The sequence below is a fragment of the Pseudochaenichthys georgianus genome, chromosome 8 (genome assembly GCF_902827115.2).
Source record: "Pseudochaenichthys georgianus chromosome 8, fPseGeo1.2, whole genome shotgun sequence".
NCBI classification, from domain to species: domain Eukaryota; kingdom Metazoa; phylum Chordata; class Actinopteri; order Perciformes; family Channichthyidae; genus Pseudochaenichthys; species Pseudochaenichthys georgianus.
In genome coordinates, this window is record NC_047510.2 from 26,024,464 (window position 1) to 26,047,110 (window position 22,647).

A 22,647-nucleotide genomic window follows, 5' to 3' on the forward strand; every position below is an offset into this window, starting at 1 on the left:
CGATCTGCTCTGAATACATTATACCATCAATGTGAATAACAGTGTCAGTGACAGACGGTTTTAACCAGGTTTCAGAAACTACAACAATATCAGGCTTAGCAACTAAAAACCAGGTCTTGAAAACATCTCATTTGGGCACTAGGCATGCAGAAAACCCAATCCTTGCCTACAGCTAAACTCATTCGGAGTTGGCAAATGATGCAAGGAAGCAGAGAAACACTCAGGACCAGGGTTAATGTTAACGTTACCAGAGAGTAATAGCAGTAACAATATTAACAGTCTGGAAGATGATTTTTTCACATGGGCTCTGGACGCGTCGGTCCTCAGGGGGGCGGGGCTGCTCCGATCCTTCGATATTAGCGAGTCCAGAGCGAGTCAAAAGGGCATACGGAAGAGCGCATTTCGTGCCATGAAACGTCAGCTTTTGGTAAAAACTATCCGATGGAGTCAGCGCTCCAGAGGTTCCCCTATCCGAAACATTTATAATGAATGTTATCAAAATAAAATAACCATACCAACATTATTTTTGTTTGAATCTTGATTCTGCTCTGTATTGGCAGGGATTCCCGAAATTGCTATTCTCACCAAAATTGATTAAGCCTGTCCAGAGGTCGACAAGGAAATACAGAACGTGTATAAGAGCAAGTACCTGAAGAAAAAGGTACGTTTATATCTGTAATTCAGTTTTTAGAGAGCTGTAATTAAGGTTGGAATATCATTTTGTTTTACACTGTTATATTTTAACAGCAAATGTTCCTTTGATCAGCACTTTCATTTATTAAATGTCAAATTGTAATATGTAGATTGAGGAGTTGAGTGCCGTGCTGGGTTTCCCACCAAGCTGCTTTCCTGTGAAGAACTACCACTCAGAGATTGACACAAAAGATGGCACTAATACACTGATACTGAGCGCACTGAGACGGATCATTACATCTGGAGAAGACTTTGTCAACCATCTGTAAAACTACATTCTGCTGAGGCAGATCTTGTTGTTATAACTGTTAGGATTTGTCTGTGTTGGTATTTTTCTTGTCCTTTTCTATCTTTGGGTTTCCTGTTTTATTTTGTAAAGTGTTCACCCCCGTTTCCTGCCTGTTTGCTTTCTGTCGGTTTCCCTCTCTGATTACCCAATTGTGTTCACCTGGTACCTATGTGTTTTCTCCTCCCTCCTCACCTGTCTCGTGTTTATGTGATTAGTCCTGGGTGTATTTAAGTGCTGGGTTGTCTGTCTCTCTTTGTCGGGTTGTCTTGTGTGATAACTAAGTTCGTCGGTGAGTGTTCGTTTTGTCTTTGTCGATATAGGTATAGGTATCATAGCATTGAAATAAAGGAGTTTTCAAACTTATATCTGCATGTGGGTCCTACTTCCAACACAAAACCGTAACAATAACAACATGTAACAAGTCTGTCTGGAATGATAATTACATAAAGTGGGCAATCTAGCTTTAAGGTTTTCATTTGCAGCCTGCATGCATCAAATCTATACTATACATTGCTGAGTAAAGTATGAAAAGGCTTTCTTTCTCATGTATTTGAGTCTTTGCATTATGATGTTTTTAGGCCAATCTTGTTTTTATATCACCATGTGAAAAGTCAGTGGGGGAACAGGAATCATAATTACATAAAGTGTGCAATATGGGTTTTAGGTTTTCATTTGTAGTCTGGTATGCATTGTATGTAAGGGATAATGTGCAACGAGGCGAATATTAATGTGCTTTTGCTTCCACTAAGAAAAAATTGTCCGTTCCACAACGTAGACTTTACCAACAGCTGAGACTGACCCAACAACAACGTAACTTGAAATGACGGCATCACTAATCAAGGTTTTCTATCACCGTCCAAGTCTTTTCACATTTTCTTTCCATTAACAAGTGTTTAAAAAATGCCAGAGTTTCAGTGTCAGCCTGCTGCCTGGCACTCGTTCACCAGCAGACATCAATCCTCTGTTTATTTGAATTAAACCACAAATCGAAGGCGAACATATACTATAACATTGTTTAATTGTTTCCCTCTCTGAACATCATAATTGGGCTCACTATAGATTTAAAAAGGCTATTATACATTGTTCTTTATGATTGGCGAAAAACTTCAGAATCTGTATTTCCCGCCCGCCATTGAAATGACAGCAAGTGTTTTCACCCAAGAGGGGCATGGCCTTGTGAAGCGAGAAAATACCCGGATGCGTTGAGTGTTCCGTGTTAACTTCCTGTCTGTCTTGTGTTGATTTCCCTGACGTTCATCTGAAACCTTTCCTTCTCCTGCGCATTTGTTCATTTGTTTTATGAGGACAGTTTAGCCATCATGAATCCCAAGTTTCGTGCCCTAACAAAATATTAAAGTCACAAGTGAATATTCAAAAAGTATTCCATAGTGTTTTTCTGATGGAGAAAACTAACGTTTGTTGTCCAAAACTAATGTTCAATCGACCGGACTTCTTTCTGCAAATTGATATTGTACTCCCTTGATTGTCCTTACTTAGCAACGGTCATGTTATTCGTAGCAGCGGTTAGCGATATACGACCTCTGAAATGTCCAAATTGACCCGTAGAGTTTTGTTGATTCAGGTGTTAATTTGTCTTTCTGTCTCCAGGTTATAGATAATCTGTGCATTAGCAGGAAAAATACTTAATTTCGTTGGAAAGTAAAATGGTTTTAGTCTAATAATTTCATATGCAGACCCGCACCTGTCACTGATTGCAAAGTTTTTGGCTTTGATTTTTGGTGTATATTAAACATGTTACTACAGTACTGTTCTGGTAAAGAAAATAATGAATTTGTCGTCGGTCTCCGTCTATTTATTTATTTGTATTTTTACACACAATTTACTAAACAGTAATTTGTTTGTAATTTTGAAAGAGAGGACATTTGAAGGTATGTATCCATGAAAAATAAAAAGTAGGCCTATGCAGAGCTTCAGGGTAAAGGTGCCCCATTTGAGTCTAGGATTGTAAAATAATATAGGCTAGTGTTGAAATGTAATGTATTTAAAAAAATAAAAAAGATCACGTTTGTGTCAAATAATAATTACGTTAGCATGACGTGACGTCGTCACATGATCTGTTCAACGACTCAGCTGTTGTGATGGTGGCTTCAAGTACCGTCGGAAATCTTGCTACCTAGATGAAAAATATACGAGTTTCCAACAAGGAACAGCTCGTGATTCTTTATAAGATCCCAGCTGATGTTATGCATATGTTATCCTGTGTACAATTATAAATGTATTCTGAAATATCAGGCTACTTATACTTATTTAATTTTTTTCTGACAAGTCTCCCGTTTGTTTTGTTACTGTTGCACCAAAAATCGTGATGATTACAACATTACTATTACATATTAGTATAAGATTTGTATATTTTACCACCAGAATATAATAAAAGATGTATATTTCACTTTAGAGCTTTATAATTTGACGTGTGATATCGGTTTTCCAGTAGAACTGTGAAGTAAAAGCTTTTGAGAAGCATTTGAAAGCAGCATGGGACAAGTGAGGGGAAAATAGGAAGAAATCCACGTAGCCTATTTTACATCGTCCAGCCGTATATGTCCTCAATTTGTATTTAAAGAAACGCTGCTTTCAATAAGGCGGATAACATTATTCATAGTGGCGGGGTAAGGCGGAATAGCCCATATTGGTCCAGTTTGCTGAAAGGGAGAGGACTAAAATGGAGCTGGAAGACGGAGTTGTGTACCAGGACGACCCGGGGACATCAGCGGTGATGTCTGAGCGGGTGTCGGGCCTGGCCAACTCCATCTACCGCGAGTTCGAGAGGCTCATCGGTAAATACGATGAGGACGTGGTGAAGGAGCTGATGCCGCTGGTGGTGGCCGTGCTGGAGAACCTGGACTCGGTGTTCGCGGAGAACCAGGAGCACGAAGTGGAGCTGGAGCTGCTGAAGGAGGACAACGAGCAGCTCATCACACAGTACGAGCGGGAGAAAGCGCTGAGGAAACATGCAGAGGAGGTGAGTTGAATGGAGCTGGGGAAAAACGACCCTAAGGGGAGGAAACAGGGGCTGCTTCAGGTGTTTGTCCCTCCCTGCATCCCCGGATTAATTCACCGTATACACGTGGCTTGGCAGCATCCCAACCGTCCTGACACGGTGATGTAAACAAGGCAGTGTCATGGCTAGCTTAAATGGCCCCGTCTTTGTATTAGCTGTGTGTCATAGTGGGATGGGAGTTCATTCTTCCGGACAAGTTACACAAGTGTTTTTCTAACAAGATAATCCCCTCTCTGTCAAATATATCTTTAACCACCAGCTCGCATTTTGCATCAGAGAGTGAAGTAAAGCCTGTGAGACCCTGGCAACTGCAGATGATGTGACTCAGCTTTTTGGAGCATTTCAGTCTCATAAATTAAAAAAACATACGGGGACAAGATGACAGACAGACAAGCAGTCACAATGATGAGAGATTTGCTTATAATAGGAAGTGCTTCACCCAAGATATACCCTTATGATGAGCATAACCTCCACTACCAGCACACTGCAGTCCTAGCAGGTCACCATGTCCACTCTTCACCAAAACACTTAAGCCATATTATCACCTCCTACATGATCACTCAATCATATATGGCAAATGGACTGCATTTACAAAACGCTTTTCCAGTGTCTTTGTGACTCATCAAAGCACTTTTTCGTATATAAGTCAGCATTCACTCATTAATACAGTGGTCCAGGCTGCCATAAAAGGTGTAACCTGCTCAGGGAAACTTTCACACACCATGTCATCGGGAGTAACTTGGGGTGAAGTATACTGTCCAAGGACACGTTGACTGCAGGATGAAACACAGACTATCCAATTGATAGACTATCTCTCTACCTCACACAGCATCCGCCCATATCAGGCAGAAAACTTCACAGTGAACACAAGATTGTATTCATGATAATGTGTCATCTACACTCAAAGCTGGTCACTTCGCTCCCATTGCCCCGAGGCCAGGAGACAGGTCCCAGTCAAACTTGCAGGTTAATGGAGGAAAAAGACGATGAGATCAGTTTCCCTTACTTAAAGGAATATTACACTCCCATAAAGTTGAGACTTGATATAGAAAAAAAGAAGATATAATAAACAATGGCGATATAAAAATAGCTCTGATTTAATGCAGCAGAGGCTCACCTGCCTGTTAGTCCTAATTATGGTTAAAGCTTAACAAGACATTGGATCTAAATCAACTTCATAGCTTGTCTCATTAGATTCACCATAAATGCCTCACATCTTCAAACTTCAAATCTTCCGTCATTCTTTCTGTTATTAATGTGTACTTTCTGATGATTACAGATTGTTATTTATTCTTACTCCTCAGCCACGTAAGACATTATCATAGACCAGTGGTTCTCAACTGGTCAGGCCTCGGGACCCACTTTTTCCTTTGTCAATAGATCGCGATTCGCGACCCAACATTTAGAACCACTCAAATCTATTCAACAAAAAATCATGCTGTAATATATACGCTTTGCAGCATACAATATTAATTAAAGTGAAGTACAGTGCATATATCCCTTATATCCCTTCACAGAACAAAAGAATGCTTTTAAAAAAGGTTTAATGAGATGATGGAATCAAAGCTGAACTGTGTAACATAGAAAGGCCCACATGCTGAAAACCCAACCCCAGAAGGGGGTCTTGGGGATTCTCCCATATTTAGAAATACTAACATATCAACTACGCATTTTGGTACACTCTGAGAAGAAAATAAATAAATCTATTACTACCCGACATATTAATAATATTTTATGCCATTGTTTGTGTTTCACTTTGTTCTGGCAGCTTGCTGCTCCACACAGAGAGAAGAGTAAAGAGGAGAGAGTCTGTGTGAATTACTTTTAATTGTGGGTAAGGGTAGATAGCTCCCATTGTTCTGTGACCTGTCAATCATCAAACCGGGGGTCATATTTCATTATGTGTTTGCCTACTGCATGCACAGCATTAGAAAATCGGGCCTTCAAAATAAGAAGTTTTCTTCACTCACATCTGCGACCCACTCGAAACGGGTCCGCGACAACTGTTACAAATATGAAATCACGTCAGCACCTGCTGCTACACACACATTATGATGTGGAACACCTTCCAACTAAATGGCTGTATTTTGTAGCAAAAGGCTAACTAAAAAGGGGAATTTGTGTGAGTGTGTGTGTCATATGTCAGGCTGCTTGTGTTTTGACTGCAATGGCCACATTCGTGTGATTTACATGTGTGAATCTGCCACATACACACACACGCACACACAGTGACACTGAAGCAGTGTGACAGCCATGGACACAAACACTCATACACATGCAGAATACCACTGATACCTTAATACATCATCGTTTGTTACAGTAACCATGTCAAATATATATGCACAGTGTTGAGGGGGTTGTCCTGGGAAAGACTGTTTGAATGACCACTCCCCTGAGCAGGAGCGAGCAGGGATAGGCTGAGCATGTTGGAGATATTACTTCCAGGTCATGTGATCCTTTGTCAGAAACAAGCAGAACGGGAACTTCCCCTAGCTTGCATTTTGATTCCTTTCCCCTTTTTTTTTTATTTGCCTTGGTTTGAGTGTCAAATTCTGCTGTCTCAGGCTGACCCTGTCACATTTCCAGTGTAGTGTAGGGTGTCCCCGGCCCTTACTCTTTAGGAGGCTGACTCCACATCAGATTGATTGATTCTTCAAAACCTTCTAGACCATTTATGGCTTTTTGACTCGTAGATTTCTGACAAACATAAAAAAGATAACATTTTCAACTTCTCCTCCCGCTCTGTTATTATTGCTCTCCTGTTTCCATTAGTCTCCATTGTAATTTCGAGACATAGACATGAAATGACACATTGCAAATTACTTCATTTTATTAATGACTGACATTACATTTAATAAAGTCTGAAGCATCCGTCATAACATTAAAAGTAATTCACAGCCTTTTCCAGTTTGCCCTTGCTTCCAAGCCTGCTTTGTCGCTGCTTTCTTTTGTAATATAGGTTATCTAAACTATCAATCATCACTTGATGGCGGAATGAGCTCCCCATTGACATCAGGACAGCAGAAAGCCTGCACATCTTCCGGCGCAGACTGAAAACTCATCTCTTTCGACTCCACCTCGAGCGATAGAATTACTAACAAAGAACTGCTAACAGAGCACTTATATACTAATAAAGGACTGGCTTATCTAAAGCCAGTTGAGTAGCACTTGAAACGATTGGATCTTTGAAACCTGATGTACTTATATGATTCTGTTTTCTTCAAGGTTGTGTCTTCCTGGTCGAATGTACTTATTGTAAGTCGCTTTGGATAAAAGCGTCAGCTAAATGCAATGTAATGACTATGGGGATTGCTACTGATGAGATTTGCTGCATATAAATACATTGTTAATCAGCAAATATGAATACACTATGCTGAAGATCACTTTAATCTTGAGCTTAGTACAACATTGTAATGTAACCTTTAGTAGGACAAAGTGTCAAGAGGGAGAGGGCAGTCCTGTTAGGACCCTGGCCTTCTCAAAGGGACAGGATGTGGACGCTGACACATAAACACCGGAAGGAAACACAAAGGAGCTGGAATATCCGGATGAACGGATAAATCTAGATCCCTTCTGTTTTAATGACAAACCAGACATTTCCTTACATCCACCCCGACAACGGTCGCCTACATGTTGTGGAAATGACGTCACAGTGACACATGTCATCTGGGAAATGATGTAATGCACTGTGTCTAATGCTTACTCTTATTATTGATGAATTTGCTGATTGTTCTTTATCCATCAATAGTTTTAAGCAAATGTCAAAAATAAGTTGAAAATGTTTATCAAAACTTCCCAGTTTTTTAAGGTAACGCTGTCACTTTGTTGAGGAGTAAACCACTGCAAGCTAGGTGTGTGGGAGAGAAAGTCCCTCTGTAGGAAGCTTTGGGATTATAGCCATTTCCATGCATATAAAACACTACAGGAAAAGAAAAAGCCTAATAGGGCTCTTTTAAAACAAATGCATTTAGATGTTGGGTTTCCAGTTTGGTGCCAATGAATCTGACCATGTGTGTTTGTGTTTCTGTGTGCGTCTCTGAGCAGAAGTTCATTGAGTTTGAGGACACTCATGAACAGGATAAGAAAGACCTGCAGAACCACGTGGACAGAATGGAGTCCCACTCGCGGCAACTGGAACTCAAGATCAAAAACTACGCAGACCAGAGTAAGCGCACACACACACACACACACACACACACACACACACACACACACACACACACACACCTGTACGTACTCACACTCTCCCTCGAGTGTAACAGGGAGATTATATGATTTCTGTTATTCAAGTCCTCCTAATGCCAGAGTGCATTACCGCCCATCTTATTGGTAGATTAAGGAATGGAGGCAAAGTGATTGGCTCACACAATATGTCTTCTTAGAAAGAGTGGATTCACACAATGACCGGTCAGTCCAGTGTCTAGTGACAGAGCGACACAAAAAGCTGCTTAAAAATGTGCGTTTTTTCACACAAAGCTGTCGAAGTGAAGGAAATGCCAGCATTAAGTTCTTCCATTGTTAAGCAGAGCAGCCATACGTAGCTGAGGGTGTGTGTGCTCTGAAGAATAAGATCCGTGAATCTACACGTTCATGTGCTGAGTGCTCAATCCACCCTCTGCCACTCCCATTGAATAGTCAATCATTCATTACTGCATGGTGCAGCACGTCAGCTTTGTGCGTCCTGAGGCATCGAGGACAGCGTCCACATCTGATGACGGACAATTACACTATAGCTCAGATTTGTTAGGCACAGAGAAGACCAATCATTTACCAGTTTAGTTTTTTTGGAATCGGTAGTTATATATTCATGTTGTTCTGCACTCCCATTGGGCACAATCTCAATTTGTATCATTATCTGTTCCGTGGGATCAGAGGTTGTGCCTGATGTTCACGAGTTGAGATATAGGACGCTGCTTTGTATAACAGATGGATTGAATCACAGTGAGGCCCTTTAGTGGTTTATGAGACAGCAGTAACGCTTCATCATGTTATCCTCTGACCAAGTAAAAGGCGTTCAATAATCTGATGAGGAAGACATAGATACACATCTCACCCTTTTGGCTTCCCAGAAGATGTGTAACAACATGTTAAATGGACTTTCATGGATAATCAGGGAAATCACACCGTTGGCTTTTCTATGGACTTGTATTACAAATCTAAACATCTTTCAGTGTTAAACAGCTTTTTAGGGTAAATTAATTATTCATTAAATCAATATCATTGGCTTAATGTTCAGCCGCACATTCAGCTTCTCCACTCAGTGATTTGCCAAACGTGCAAAGCACTGATGCGAACACACAGGAGGGATTAGTCTCCACTGTGTAAATCCTTCCTTACTTCACTTCAAAGCATGTCTCCATCCCGGGGTAATGCCAACATCCACACATAGGCAATACATCATCACACGACGTGCAGAAGCTTTGGCTGCTGTAATTGATAGTATCCAGCCTGTATGCTGTATATCCGACTGTCGCAGTAGCTCTCCGCCGGGCTTAGGCTAGACCTGACGTGTTAATAAGGGATTAGGGTTCTTTTCATTTCACAAGTGAGCCCAACATTAAACCCATTTGAGTAAGATTACCCCCTCTGCCTTTCCCAGCCCCTTCATGGTAGAGCAGAGTTCTGCAAGTGGGATATGCACACTTTGTAATGCACTACAATGGTACAGCAGATTTGGAGCTACTGCCAGCAGCTGGCTAACCGAACTTAGGGGACAGAGGGGGAAATCAGCATCTCTAAATCTCATTATTTGTCATGTATAAACTTTGTGTTTTAATGGTTTAATCTGCCACGTCACAAAATGACGAGAAAGAAAACACAACCCTTTTTAAAACGGTGCTTATGACACTTTTGGTTTGTGTACAAACAAGATAATGATGTATTATTTGAATTGAACAACAGTTCATAGACAAAGCATGATCCTTGTCATGTGCCTTGTAAATGAGTCGGCCTATCCTGACCTGGGTTGTGTTCTGTCTCAGTTGCCAGGTTAGAAGAACGGGAATTGGAGCTAAAGAAAGAATTCAACTCCCTGCATCAGCGACACACAGAGGTGAGGACCAAGAACAAAAGGAAATAAATGTTGCCGAGTTGTAATTATTGAGCACCTCCATCAACTGTGTCCTCTGGATCTTTGCTTTGACTTCTGCAGATGATCCATAACTACATGGAGCATGTAGAGAGGATCAAACTGCAGCAGATAAGTGAGACTTCAGAGTCAAGCGCTGTCGGCAGAGTCAGGTAAGACGTTGTTATGCTTCATATTGGATGGGTGGTAGAGATGGGGAAGGTCAAATACTTGCTAACCTCATGAAGACGGTTATACAATTAGAGAGTTGGTTGTGGGAGTTGGAAAATACTTTTAATTACAAAAATAATAAGAGGCTTTAGCTGATGTAATGCTTCCCTATTTGTTTTTTCAGACACTTGGTTATTAGTAAGTGCCAACTTGTAAATAACTGAACAAATGTTTTGTTGACATGGACATCTTTCCCTAAATGCTCTGTACAATAAATGCTCTGCTTTTCAGGATGAACCCTTTCTGTCATGGCTCACCACATACAAGCCAAACCTGTGAACAAGTTCATGTCAATTTATAGTAGAACTTGTTTTTGGGGGCGCTCAAATAATTTTTCACTATTATGTTTCACTATTGAATAAGTTTGTACCAATTTTCCAGTTTAGTTCCAGCAGGAGAAAGCATAGTTTTACATTAAATAGTACTACTACTACTTTTATAGTATTTACAGTATACATATCTTTTTTTAAAGTTTATAAAAAGTTATGGTTACCAGTAAAAGAAAACAACCTGCAAATCAACACACTCATGTCCCTCCAGGAAAGATCGGCCTCTTTCTTTGTGCGTCTTCCCGTCTGCTGGCGGCGCGCCTGTGCTGACCCCCAACCCGCAGGCCAGAGCAGAGACCCCGGGCACCGAGGGCTGGAAGTTCACCGACCCAGCGCGCTCCAACGCCAGCCTCAAGGTGGGTGTGTGGACGCACAATAGGTCCAATAGTATGACTTTTTCTAGTGTTTCTCTTTTACGCAAGGAGTTCATTATTGCCTGCATCAGACGAGTTCAGAGCAGCCTGAAAAGTGCAGGGATTTCAGATTAAAAATGAACTTCAGATATGCAGTTTAGTATAGTGAAAGATACATGATTTACTGTATCTTCCTCCTTATCTGTGGTCCAGGGAATCAGATCTGCCTCCTTTCCGGTGAGATGTTGAATTCTGATTGTCCTCTCTGAACTATCATGATATTGAATACAAAATAAATAAATATGCATTACATTTTTTCATCCCTTAATATTAAGTACTACCTGAACCCTCGCATCATTTAGCAGTTTGATCTAAATGAGCAACATACAATACAAAGATGTAAAGAATATGGTTATGTTGTGGCGATCCAGCACTCACAACAGGAAAGAGTGAAACAGAGCAATCAATAAAACACAAACACAGATATAGCTGATCAGTAATTCATATTTAGTTGTTGCAACAAACAAGCAATAATGGGGAGTACATCAGCTGCTGCCACAGCAGCCAATCGCGGAACTGCCCCCCAAGACCAGAAAGATCTCATGTGCTTTATACATGTAAAACACACACGAACACACACTTGAAACAGCATACGTGGCAGAGATGTTCCAACTGTCATATATGTTGCATCCTCTGAGTTCTACATGATCCTAGATTTCATGACCTTGTTTAGCAGCTACCACACATGCCAATGTATACAACTGCTGGTGAAGGGTTTCAGCTGATTGCCTATAGATGGGCCTCCTTCCAGCAAACTAAATGAACAACACACCGTCCACTATACTGTGGCGTACCATGTGACATTAATGAATATACCAGAAATACGCTGTAATAAACATTATGCTATAACAGTTATAGTCCCTTTTTCTTAGCTGAGCATTTCAAGACATCCTGCCAGTGCTAGAATATAGAGCCGTTTTGGCTTTGGATCCATTTAAAAATAGAGAGCCTTTGATAAGGCTCCGGCGTGCTTAAGCGTATTTCAGTAGGCGTCTGACAAGGCCCTCTCTGTTTTTAGACATCCTCCTCTTTAGCCATTGATGAATATGCACACTTGTCTGTTCTCTTGATGCAGCAGTCGGAGCAGATCATTAAATGTTTCACATGAATATTCACAAACAGAATAAATACAATAATCTACTTGATGATGCAGTTGTAAATTATGATACCAAGCTGTGTGATATGATGTTTATTTTCAGTGATTTCAGATCATGTTACAGTGCCTTAAATACTATCGGAAACAAGTCATTATTTAGACGTTATTATGGTTATGTTCTGACAGATCAAATGAAACCGTTTTCTATGCAAAACCGTGACTGGAAATACATTCGACGTGTGTGTTATGTTTGTATCTGTGGCAGTTAAAACCTGGAGGGTGACTATGTTACTTCATCCCACTGCACAGTCTTTGTTAAAACTGGGACATCAGCTCTGTGGCGCAATGCATGATGGGAGTGATGCCGCTGTACGGCTCGCAGCCAGTCACTGAGGGAAATAAGGCTAGCTGGGGTGTGATTAGTTGTTATGTAATCACTGCTTATTTTTAACGGCCTTTTGAACACGAGTGGCTGTACTATGCAGACAGAGACGTCATACTTATATACCAACATGGATGTTCAAGTTAAAGAGACGACAGGTCAATGAGGTGTTTATGCTCGCATGCCAGCCATGATCTAATCCTCATCCACAATATGTGTCATTTAACGAAGAACATCCCATTAAAGCTGGCATTATAATATCGCTTTTAAATCACTGCTTTTTGTCTCATTAAGGGTTTAATGATAAAGCAACGTCAATGAAAGTAGCACTCAAACTTTGTACAAAGGTCATGGGCATTACAAATACTACTGCTTGAGTGAAAACAAATGTATAAAGCCTGCACCACATCTGACGAATGACCGCCGGGGCTGAAGAGTCCAAGCTTGAAAATAGAAAAATCTGGTATATTAAAATGAAACACAAGTGAGACCTCTTTAGCCACTTCCTATCTCTGCTCAAAGCTACTTTAGCCACTACGCAAACAGACATTGATCAACTAATTGTTTCAGCTTTACAAATGTTAACATTGAACACTTTTAAAGTATATGTATTTTAACGGTGTATCATGTGCAGACAATTATTTACAGAATAAATGAATTAACTTTAAATCTCACACACACACACACACACACACACACACACACACACACACACACACACACACACACACACACACACACACACACACACACACACACACACACACACACACACACACACACAATAGTGCTGTTCCAATCACACCACAGACATGCACACTTTGGGGTGTATGCATCTCTGCTGAACTGCTTCTGCACACGTGAGCTTCATTCTTACTCTTCCCCCCCCCCCCCCCCCCCCCCAAAAGCAGTTGGACTTTATCGACCCCCCAAAGGAAAGGGAGGGTAAGAGTGCGCAGGACTCTACTTGGGGGAATTCAAAGGCACACGGCAGCAAGGTAGTTGGATGAGCGGCGGAAGTGCCAGCGGCGTCTGTGTTTGCGTGTGTGTGGGCTTCAGTAGTCGTCCCCCCCCACTATTCTGTTTCATCATTTCAAAAGCTTCGCCTCACTTTGTTCATTTATAGAACCTCACTTCACAGACCACCTGCGCTAGATGGTGCCACATGCAACCATGCCCTGTATGAAGGCCACAATGAGGTCTTTTAAAAAAAACATCAGCTGTGTCACAGATGGCTTAATTGTTAATCTTTTAAAATCAATACCGGCATGGTTGCATCTGGCCGTTGATTTCGTTTTCTTCTTTTAAATGCATGACTTTGAGATTAAACATGCTTCTTTGTATTTGTGTTTCATTCATGCAGATCTTCAACATAGCAGTAGCGTCACTCATTGTACAATAACATGGCATCATTCTTTTTCTGTCACTGCTGGATTTGTGTAACATTAGGTCTTTAATGAGTGGATTTATATTTCAGTTGTTTCTGTTTACTCGTCTGTTAAGTATTATGTGGGTTTGTGTTGTTTTGTGTACTAGATTTAGATGGACAGCTATGATTGTGGTCAAGTCTAACTTCAGTTAACGTTGTGTGAAGCCCCCCCCCCCAATCTGTGTGTGGGCTCTTCCTTGTCTGTGTTCGTGTGCTAACTCTGTGTTGCTAATGTTTTCTCTCTGCATCTGACTTTGATGTAACTAAAACTTTTGTCTTTAATGTTTAATGGTTCTTTAGCATTTAGTTTTTCAACATCCTATTGTTTTCATAAGATCCAATTTCGAAAAAAAAGAATATGTTTAGGGGATTTGAGGTCGATTTTTACTTGAGATACTTATAATGCTTATGCTCTTCACAATAATAATAATAATAGATTTATTTTGTTAGCGCTTTTACAGGTGCAAAAATGTAATGCAATACAATGTAATACAATTGTAATTGTAATACAATGTAAGAGCTGAGAGAAATTGGACTCTTGTGTTTTGTGTAATGCGTCTGTAGTGAACATCTTACCTTCTCTAGTTTGTGTTTAGCGCCTATATTCAATGTTTGATAGTAAACTGTGTTGTTATGTTGTTATCTTTATTCTGCCAATGTTTTTTGTATTTTGTTTTGTAAACGTGTTGGCCCTGTGTCATTAGACCCGACTCTTTGAATGGCTATCTGTGTTTTTCCTGTTGTTATGACGCTTCTTTTTATTGCAGGACGAGCTGTTGGACTTTAACGGATCCAAGTCAGCCACGCCAGCAACAGCTTCGGACATGGAGCGGGCCGATGGGAAGAGTAAGAACATGGAGGTGCAGGCTGCACCGGGGACCGGCTCCATATTAGTGGGTAGGGTCAAACATCATGCATTAGTGAGAGAATCACAATCATTAGTAGGGCTGCTCGATTATGGCAAAAATCATAATCTCGATTATTTGGGTCAATAATTGTAATTGCGATTATTAAATGTGATTATTCATTGATTTTGAAAACATCCATTTATTGGAGAAAATTTTTTTGAACAGTATGTTTTTAACAGTTGATTACCCTGAACTTTAAGTATAATTAAACTGAAAGACCAAAAAATAAAAAAAAAAAATAATAAAAAAATAATCGTTTTATTTCGATGCCGTTGTTTTCGTAATCGTTGCAAGCCATAATCGTAATCGCGATTTAAAATACGATTAATTGAGCAGCCCTACTCATTAGTCATCCATTAGTCTGGTGGCCTTCATTTAGGTCTCTATATTTTACGACATAGGGGTTTGGCATGCAGTGGGTTTTTTATAACATATTGTTGTTACTAAACCTCCTGATCCTGGTGCATGTTTCTGCAGAGTTTTGCTCATGAACCTTCTTTCCTGCTCTTCCTTGTCTCGCAGGTTTACCTGAAAATGAGGACAGCTCAGATATGCAGGACATCATCGAGTCCACCCCTGAGCTGGACATGGATCTCATTGGATACAAGCCTGGGAGGTAGTGTAGAGAACATGCAGTCCGGCCAGGTTTAAGAAAAGCCTTGGCACGTAGCATAACATCACCTCCTGTTCCGTCTGCTCTTCCAGTACTCCGACTAAAGGCATTGAGAACCTGGCGTTTGACCGAAACACAGAGTCTCTGTTTGAAGAGCTGTCGTCAGCGGGCACTGGCCTCATAGGGGATGTGGATGATGGGGCCGACCTGCTGGGTGAGTCACAAATGCATTGAAATGGAGTCCTGTAAGATCCTCTATAAACAATACATCTGCTTTGTGTGGTATAGTCTTTATGAAGTATTTTAAAATCACTGAATTATTTTGAATGTCTTTCTCAGTTTTATGAGTATTTAATATATTAGTTTTTATACAGTTTTGAATGTTTTGAATGTTGTGTGAAGATTCATGTAATGGTGATTTGTTGAAAAGATTAAATGACATCAGGCCTTTTCTCAAATTAATCATTTAAAACTGTTTATTGTGTTGAATTATTGAAATGTTTTACATAGAAATTAACTGAATAATAACTGTGAATAATTCTGAAACATACCCATAAGGCACTTTTACCGACACTCTATGCTTGACTAGCAGCTGTTGCTCTCCTGATGGTACAAGTTTAAAACTCATTGTAACTCCAAGTCTGCTGTTTGCTACTATGCTACACCACTTGCTTTGGTTCAGCTGTTATACGCATTGTTAGCCATGTACCCATGTTAACATCACCTCTCTCTCTCCCGTGTCTCATCCTCTGGCTTTTGTCCATAAACCCAGTGGAGTACTCTGGTGTGTATGACCTCAAACCTTTCCATAGTTTAAAACCTGTGTGATGTCCCTTTTGCCTCTACTCATGAATCACTTTCTGCCATATCCATTGCTCAAAGCTTCTTCTTCATTATGTTAATCAACACTATGCAGACAGTTGGTTCAGTAATGTGACGTTTACATGTTTTTAGCAGCCTACTAATGGCAGTTTGGTGCATGGATGATGGAGTACAATGCTTCCTTTTTCGGCCTAACTTTTCTTTTTACAGTTTCAATTATTTTTGTTTTCCTGTTTTCCTTCTGTGCACTTCTGCAAATGTCTTATCTAACTAGCTTTAGAGACCCAGCAGCATCTTTAGCTGGTGGAGTCAAGAGCTACACGTTTAGCTCTGGCTCCTTCCTCATTTTGGTCATCCCACTGTCTCACACTATATCTGCATCTCTCTCTCTCTCTCTCTCTCTCTCTCTCTCTCTCTCTCTCTCTCTCTCTCTCTCTCTCTCTCTCTCTCTCTTCCTTGCTCTTTCCGCCTGACTTGGATTGCATGGTTTTCTCAGACCTTAGTTTGATTGGTAAGACCCCACCCACTCTATCCATCCTTGTCCTGTCAGTCATGTGACATGTGCTGTGGGTTTGTGTGTTTGTGGTAGATTAGTGTGATGTGAAACCTACAGTGAAAAATATCTCACTTGGAGATATTTCACATACTATGTAGTGTCTTGTTTGATTTCCACCCTTGTATAAATAGTCTGTAGTGATGCATATGAATCCGTAGCGTTTATGTAGTTGTTTTTTTAATGTAATACAACTCAAACTAAATCATCGTCTCTGTTCAGGTATGGGCCGGGAAGTTGAAAATCTAATTCAGGAGAATTCACAGCTGCTTGAGACAAAGTTAGTACATTCACTTTTTGTATGCGATATCTTCTCAATCATTCCTCGAACAAGTGGAAAGTATTTTACGCATGAATTATTTTATTTTTTTTGTGTCCAGGAATGCTCTGAACGTGGTGAACAAAGACTTGATACTGAAGCTGGACGAGTTGACCTGTGAGAAGGAGATGCTGCAGGGAGAGATGGAGGCTGTGCTGCAGGCCAAGGCCAAGATGGAGGACAAGAACAGAGAGGTGGAGGAGGAACTCAAAAAGTAGGTCAACCGTCAGCAGGAAGCCAATATCAGCATATAACAACTGGGCTAAAGTATATTGTAAATGAACAGAACTGGATTCTTTAATTGGATATCTTTCCCTACTTTATTCTTTTCCTGTATAAATGGTGTTTTCCAGAATACGACTGGAGGTGGAGGAAGTGAAAAGCAAAACTAAAGAGGAGGAAGACGTGAGTTGTTTTTGTCTGCAATCAAAGATGTTATTGGGCATGGGACCTTGACTATCCCAGCAAAACAGTTCTTAATTCATCAGGACATTATCCAAATCATTATCAAAACATCTAGAAGATTCTTCAGATGCCAGTAAAACACTGTGATGTCTCTTAACCTGACATTTGTCATGAAACAAATGGTTTAATTGCATCACAGATACAGTAGAACCACACATCTAAAAAAACAATCGGAAATGTCTCAAGTCTAAATCATTTGGTCCCCCTATAAATAAAGGGTGGATGAATAAAATAAAATAGCAACATTTAGTGAGTCTGTAGCAGATGTTCAAGATGTATTGTAATCCCTTGTTGATAAATGTGTTTCTGCGTCGTCACTCACGTGTGGGTTGTATCGTGTTTTGCCACAGAGCGATGTACCGACCGCTCAGAGGAAGCGCTTCACCCGAGTGGAAATGGCCAGAGTGCTGATGGAGAGGAACCAGTACAAAGAGAGGCTGATGGAGCTGCAGGAAGCTGTGCGGTGGACAGAGATGATCCGGTACAGAATCAACAGCCTGCACATTTACACACGTACATCATGATATTAAAGTTTACACTAAGGTTATTATTGGAGTGTGATCACAGACTGTGGTAAAGTGTCTTACACTCATAATGACTTTTCAACACATTAAAACTGGTTTCCTCATTTTGCTTTTGTCTTCACTCAAATTCATCAGTGATCAAACTGACACTATGACCATGAAACATGATTATAATATTTGACGGAATTAAACAAAGATGGTGTGCTTCTGCCCAAAGGACTCATGCAACATGCCAAACAGGTTTCATTCTTTTTCAGACGCCCTCAACTTGTGTGTAATGACCCTGACATTTGGTAACATGATATCATCTTGTCTTTTCTCCAGGGCCTCGAGAGAAAATCCATCACTGTCAGAAAAAAAGAAATCCAGCATCTGGCAGTTGTAAGTCCTCCCAAGTGTACTGTTTCTTTCTTTCTTTAACCATCTTGATCAGGGCTTTACTTTGTTGACAGTCTGTTGAGGTCAACTCCTCCTCTATTATGTCCGTGCAACTATTCAAATATATGTTTCTTCTCTCTTCCTGGGATGTGCTGTTGAATTGGCAGCATTAGGTAAAGATGGTTTAATAAACATTCACCCAGCCAAACCTCTCTTCTCCCCCCCCCCCCCCTTGACACAGAACTGCTCCTCCATTACAAATGGATCCACCTTTGATGTGTCTTTATCCATGACTTTCTCTCTCCGTGCAGTGCATCAGTTGTTGTTATCAAACATTGCTCAGACATGACTCTCCTTGTGCCCCCGGGCTTTCCTGCCTCCCGCCTGCTGTGTGCCTTTTTTTATTTATGTTTTCCTACTCTGTCTGCTCATAGGGAGCTCCAGATGGCCTGACTCTGCAGCAGGCTGAATACATGTACACGATCTGTTTAAAGTCACCTGCCGATCAGGATGCATTTTAATTAGAAGGGATTTTTAATACATTATGTGTCTTTCTTTTACTCGGCTTATTTTAGTTGACATCATTAGGCAAGGCAAGGCAAGTTTATTTATATAGCACTTTTCAACACAAGGCAATTCAAAGTGCTTTACAAAAAATGAAAGACATTAAGCATTAAAAAAGAAAAGCTAATAAAATAAAGAAAAGCTAATAAAATAAAAATATATTGGTTGAAAATAACCAGCTAATACCTCATGTGTTATTTGATTTGACTTTCAGCTCAATTGTCCCTCATAAACTGCTGGAGAAGCATCATTGCTCAGTTATCATTAGAAATACATATTTTTAAGGATACATTTTCGTATAATCAGATCATATTTCCCCACTCATGTTGATAAGAATTTGGAAAAAATATAAATTGAAGGTACATTTAGAACGGAAACAAATATGTGCAATTAATTTGCGAGTTAACTATAGGCCTCTTGCAATTCATCAGGATTCAATATTTGACTCGATTCACAGCCCTGGTGTTGCGACATTGTTTCGATATTTCTGCATGATATAGTTGATGTGGAAACTATGATTCAACTTCCATTATGAAATCATTAATTCAGCACTTTCAGAAACTGCCACGTTTATTTGATTTGTTTATTTGAAACTTGCATTTACACATGCTTATTATACGTGCCAAGTGTAAATCTATCTACTTTGACACTTGAGATACTGGTGACACTTGGTGCTAAAGAAACAACTGGGTTAGTGCTAAAAAACATTGATCATTTCACAGTTAGGGAAATGTGATGGGAAATGTTTAATTATTCCAGAACTCCCAGCATGCATTGTACAGTACATGTTGGTGTCACTTCCTTGGTTGTCTGGTTGGTTGGTGACCCCCCCTCCTTGCTTTGTCCCTGCTCTCCTGTCTGCTCTTGGCTTTCTGTAACTCTGCCACCTGCAGCTTCAGCAGACTGTTTAGCTCCTCCTCCAGTTCCCCCACCATGAAGAAGGTGGAGTGCCAGTCCATCATGAAGTACAACGCCCCGGGCGGCATGGTGAAGAGGAGCAGCACCTTCTCCCAGTTCCCCACGGAAAAGTCCAAGACATTCGACTTCCTCAATGAAGAGTGAGTCAAATAACTGAGTTATGTGTAGACCAGCTTCATTTGGAGTTTATCGATCTGAACATGCTGAGGGAAATTCAGAAAAAGGCCCAATATGTCAAGCGTATATTAACATAAACCTCAAAAAGGTATAGAAAATCAATGATTATATTCCAATTAGTTGAGATTTCTAAAGCAGTGCAAGCAATATAGGTTTGATGTCCTTCATAACTCATCCCAGATATATTTCTAACAATACAGGGGGTCCGCGGGGTCTTAAAAAGTATTAAAAGTTGATAAATCAATTTAGCGAAAATGAAGGCTATTAAAAAGTATTAAACGGCATTTTTTCAAGGTATTACATTTTGTAGCTTGTTTTCAATAAGTATGTAAATGGTCCAAAGAGGTTGTATTCTACAGTGTGCCTGAATGTAGTCATGGCGTAGGTGTGTAGTGTGATTCTGTGTAGTTTATTTATGGCATCCCGTTGGATTTGACGTCGTCTGAACAAGACATCGCGCGCTCACTGCTTGGTAGCGCCGGTTGTTAAACAACATCGTTACGGGGAAATACAAGTCTGCATCCAAATGCTTGGAAGATAAGGAGGAAGGACAATCAATACTGTATATAGTCAATGTGAGGTGAAGTGTGTCGCCAATGCAACCGGTTAAAACTCCAAGTGGCGATGAGATCTTCAAATGTATGGAAAGGGTCTTAAAAAAGGTCTTTAAAGGTCTTACATTTGACTTCAGGATGCAATATGCACATGTATCTCCAGCATCTGTAAGCTAATGACATTTCTCTATCTTTGCTCTTCTTGTAGAAAGGACCTGTGCAGCTCTCCATCCCGCAAAGAGCAGAAGAGAGCTCAGTACCGACAGGTCAAGGCCCACATGCAGAAGGAGGATGGACGAGTCACGGCACACGGCTGGAGCCTGCCCAGCAAATTCAAGGTAGGACACGAGTCACACAGGAGGATCTATGGCTTTTCTTCCTCGTTGTATAATTATTATCATTCTAGACCGTGATTTGGTTTGGTTCAGTTTTTACACTTTCTTTAAAAAAGAAACATTCATTGAAGTTGTCCACCAGATGGTGCTCCACCTTTATAAGATTAGACGTACAGTATGTGTAGGAATATTTGTTGTGTCCATTAAATGTACACTCTTGAATGTATGTGTCGTTTCTGTCTTCTGTCCCTATGTGGGCTCTGTTCATGTTAATGCCAGTAAATGACGTGTGCCACACTGGCCTAACCTCAGGCAAAATAAAGAGGGCCCCTCCCTTATATACAAACCATCCCCTTGAAATCAGGAAGTGACTGATTCTGATACCAAGACGTTTTAGGTATGACTGATGACGATTAAATAGACGACATGTAGTTTTTAAGACAGGTCAAGTGCATTGCAGTGCGAGCCATCTTTGCCCTGAGCCTCTTCCTACTAAACCAAGAGCTAGTCCTTGCACAGTTTAAAAAAAAAAACTTTGAGTGGATACTAAACACAAAAAACACATTGGTAATTTTATTTAACCTAGTTCCTGTAAAAAACACCTTATTTGTCTGTTTCCAAAGTGATGTGTAACAAAACACACATCGGCATAGAAAGCATGGTTGGTTACTGAAATCAAGATGTGTGGATCACGTTGCCTTTCTTTCTCTAAATGTGTGTGATAATGTGTTTTAAAGTCTCATGCCTTTGCCTGTGCTTGTTATACCCTGACAGGTAGCAAATGGTGGACAAGTGGAGAACAAAATGAAATTGCCTGTACCGGTATACTTGAGACCTCTGGATCAGAAAGATGCTTCTATGAAGGTACACACGAGTCAACAGCTTAACGCTTTGATACAAGCAGAATACTGTGAATCCTTTTCTTGATAACCCTGACATGTATCTGTCTCTGCTCCCCAGCTGTGGTGCGCTGCGGGGGTCGACTTGTCCGGAGCGAGAACGTTACCGGAGCTCGTGAAGCAGACAAAGGGTTCTCAGAGTAGCCTGAACCACTTGGAGCAAGAGAGCAAGGTAAGAGTAGGTGATCCAAGAAAGAGGCATCACATTAGAAAGCTATCTTTCTTACATTTTGGTTTAAATTCTGTTGAGTCTATTTGCTGATCTTAGTGTTTGTCTTTAAGGATCCGGAGAAAGGGGAGAAGGAGCTGGTCCTCCAGGACGAGACGTCCAGTCGGGTGTGGGTCTGCACCAGCACCCACTCCTCCACCAAGGTGATGGTGCTGGATGCCAGTCAGCCCTCTGACCTGCTCGACAGCTTCTACGCCTGCAACACACACGTCGTCTGCATAGCCAGCGTTCCAGGTAGGCTGAGTGATTACTTACTTATTTATTCTGTTTTAAACATTTATGAGTGAGCCCATTGAGGTCAAAATATTTCTTACAACAGAAACCTAGCCAAGGTAGCAGCCATACGAAATCACGTAGATATACAAGAATAACTATTAAAACTGAAGAATAGCTGTAAGTGGCCTCTCAAGAACAACAAACAAATGCCCTTAAGTTCATATA

The 22,647-nt window shown here is 40.6% G+C and overlaps 1 protein-coding gene across 5 annotated transcripts in view; it reads left to right on the forward strand.

The window, feature by feature from the left end:
* Nucleotides 1–3,484: 3,484 nt before the first annotated feature.
* The window catches only part of spag9a (sperm associated antigen 9a), a 28,271-nt gene continuing 9,108 nt past the window's right edge, over nt 3,485–22,647 (forward strand). The window contains exons 1-20 of one of the 5 annotated variants that reach the window (XM_034089499.2): nt 3,485–3,962; nt 8,046–8,166; nt 9,983–10,053; nt 10,153–10,241; nt 10,840–10,984; nt 13,428–13,517; nt 14,716–14,845; nt 15,379–15,472; nt 15,562–15,683; nt 16,242–16,253; nt 17,067–17,124; nt 17,225–17,377; nt 17,517–17,568; nt 17,979–18,109; nt 18,477–18,533; nt 19,988–20,152; nt 20,952–21,081; nt 21,853–21,942; nt 22,039–22,149; nt 22,260–22,440. In XM_034089499.2, coding sequence (XP_033945390.1) covers nt 3,663–3,962; nt 8,046–8,166; nt 9,983–10,053; nt 10,153–10,241; nt 10,840–10,984; nt 13,428–13,517; nt 14,716–14,845; nt 15,379–15,472; nt 15,562–15,683; nt 16,242–16,253; nt 17,067–17,124; nt 17,225–17,377; nt 17,517–17,568; nt 17,979–18,109; nt 18,477–18,533; nt 19,988–20,152; nt 20,952–21,081; nt 21,853–21,942; nt 22,039–22,149; nt 22,260–22,440 — 2,302 coding nt within the window. In that variant the 5' untranslated portion in view covers nt 3,485–3,662. Of the gene's footprint in view, nt 3,963–8,045; nt 8,167–9,982; nt 10,054–10,152; nt 10,242–10,839; nt 10,985–13,427; nt 13,518–14,715; nt 14,846–15,378; nt 15,473–15,561; nt 15,684–16,241; nt 16,254–16,787; nt 16,803–17,066; nt 17,125–17,224; nt 17,378–17,516; nt 17,569–17,978; nt 18,110–18,476; nt 18,534–19,987; nt 20,153–20,951; nt 21,082–21,852; nt 21,943–22,038; nt 22,150–22,259; nt 22,441–22,647 lie in introns of all 5 variants that reach the window. The other 4 variants (XM_034089497.2, XM_034089500.2, XM_034089501.2 and 1 more) reach the window with 4 other exon arrangements.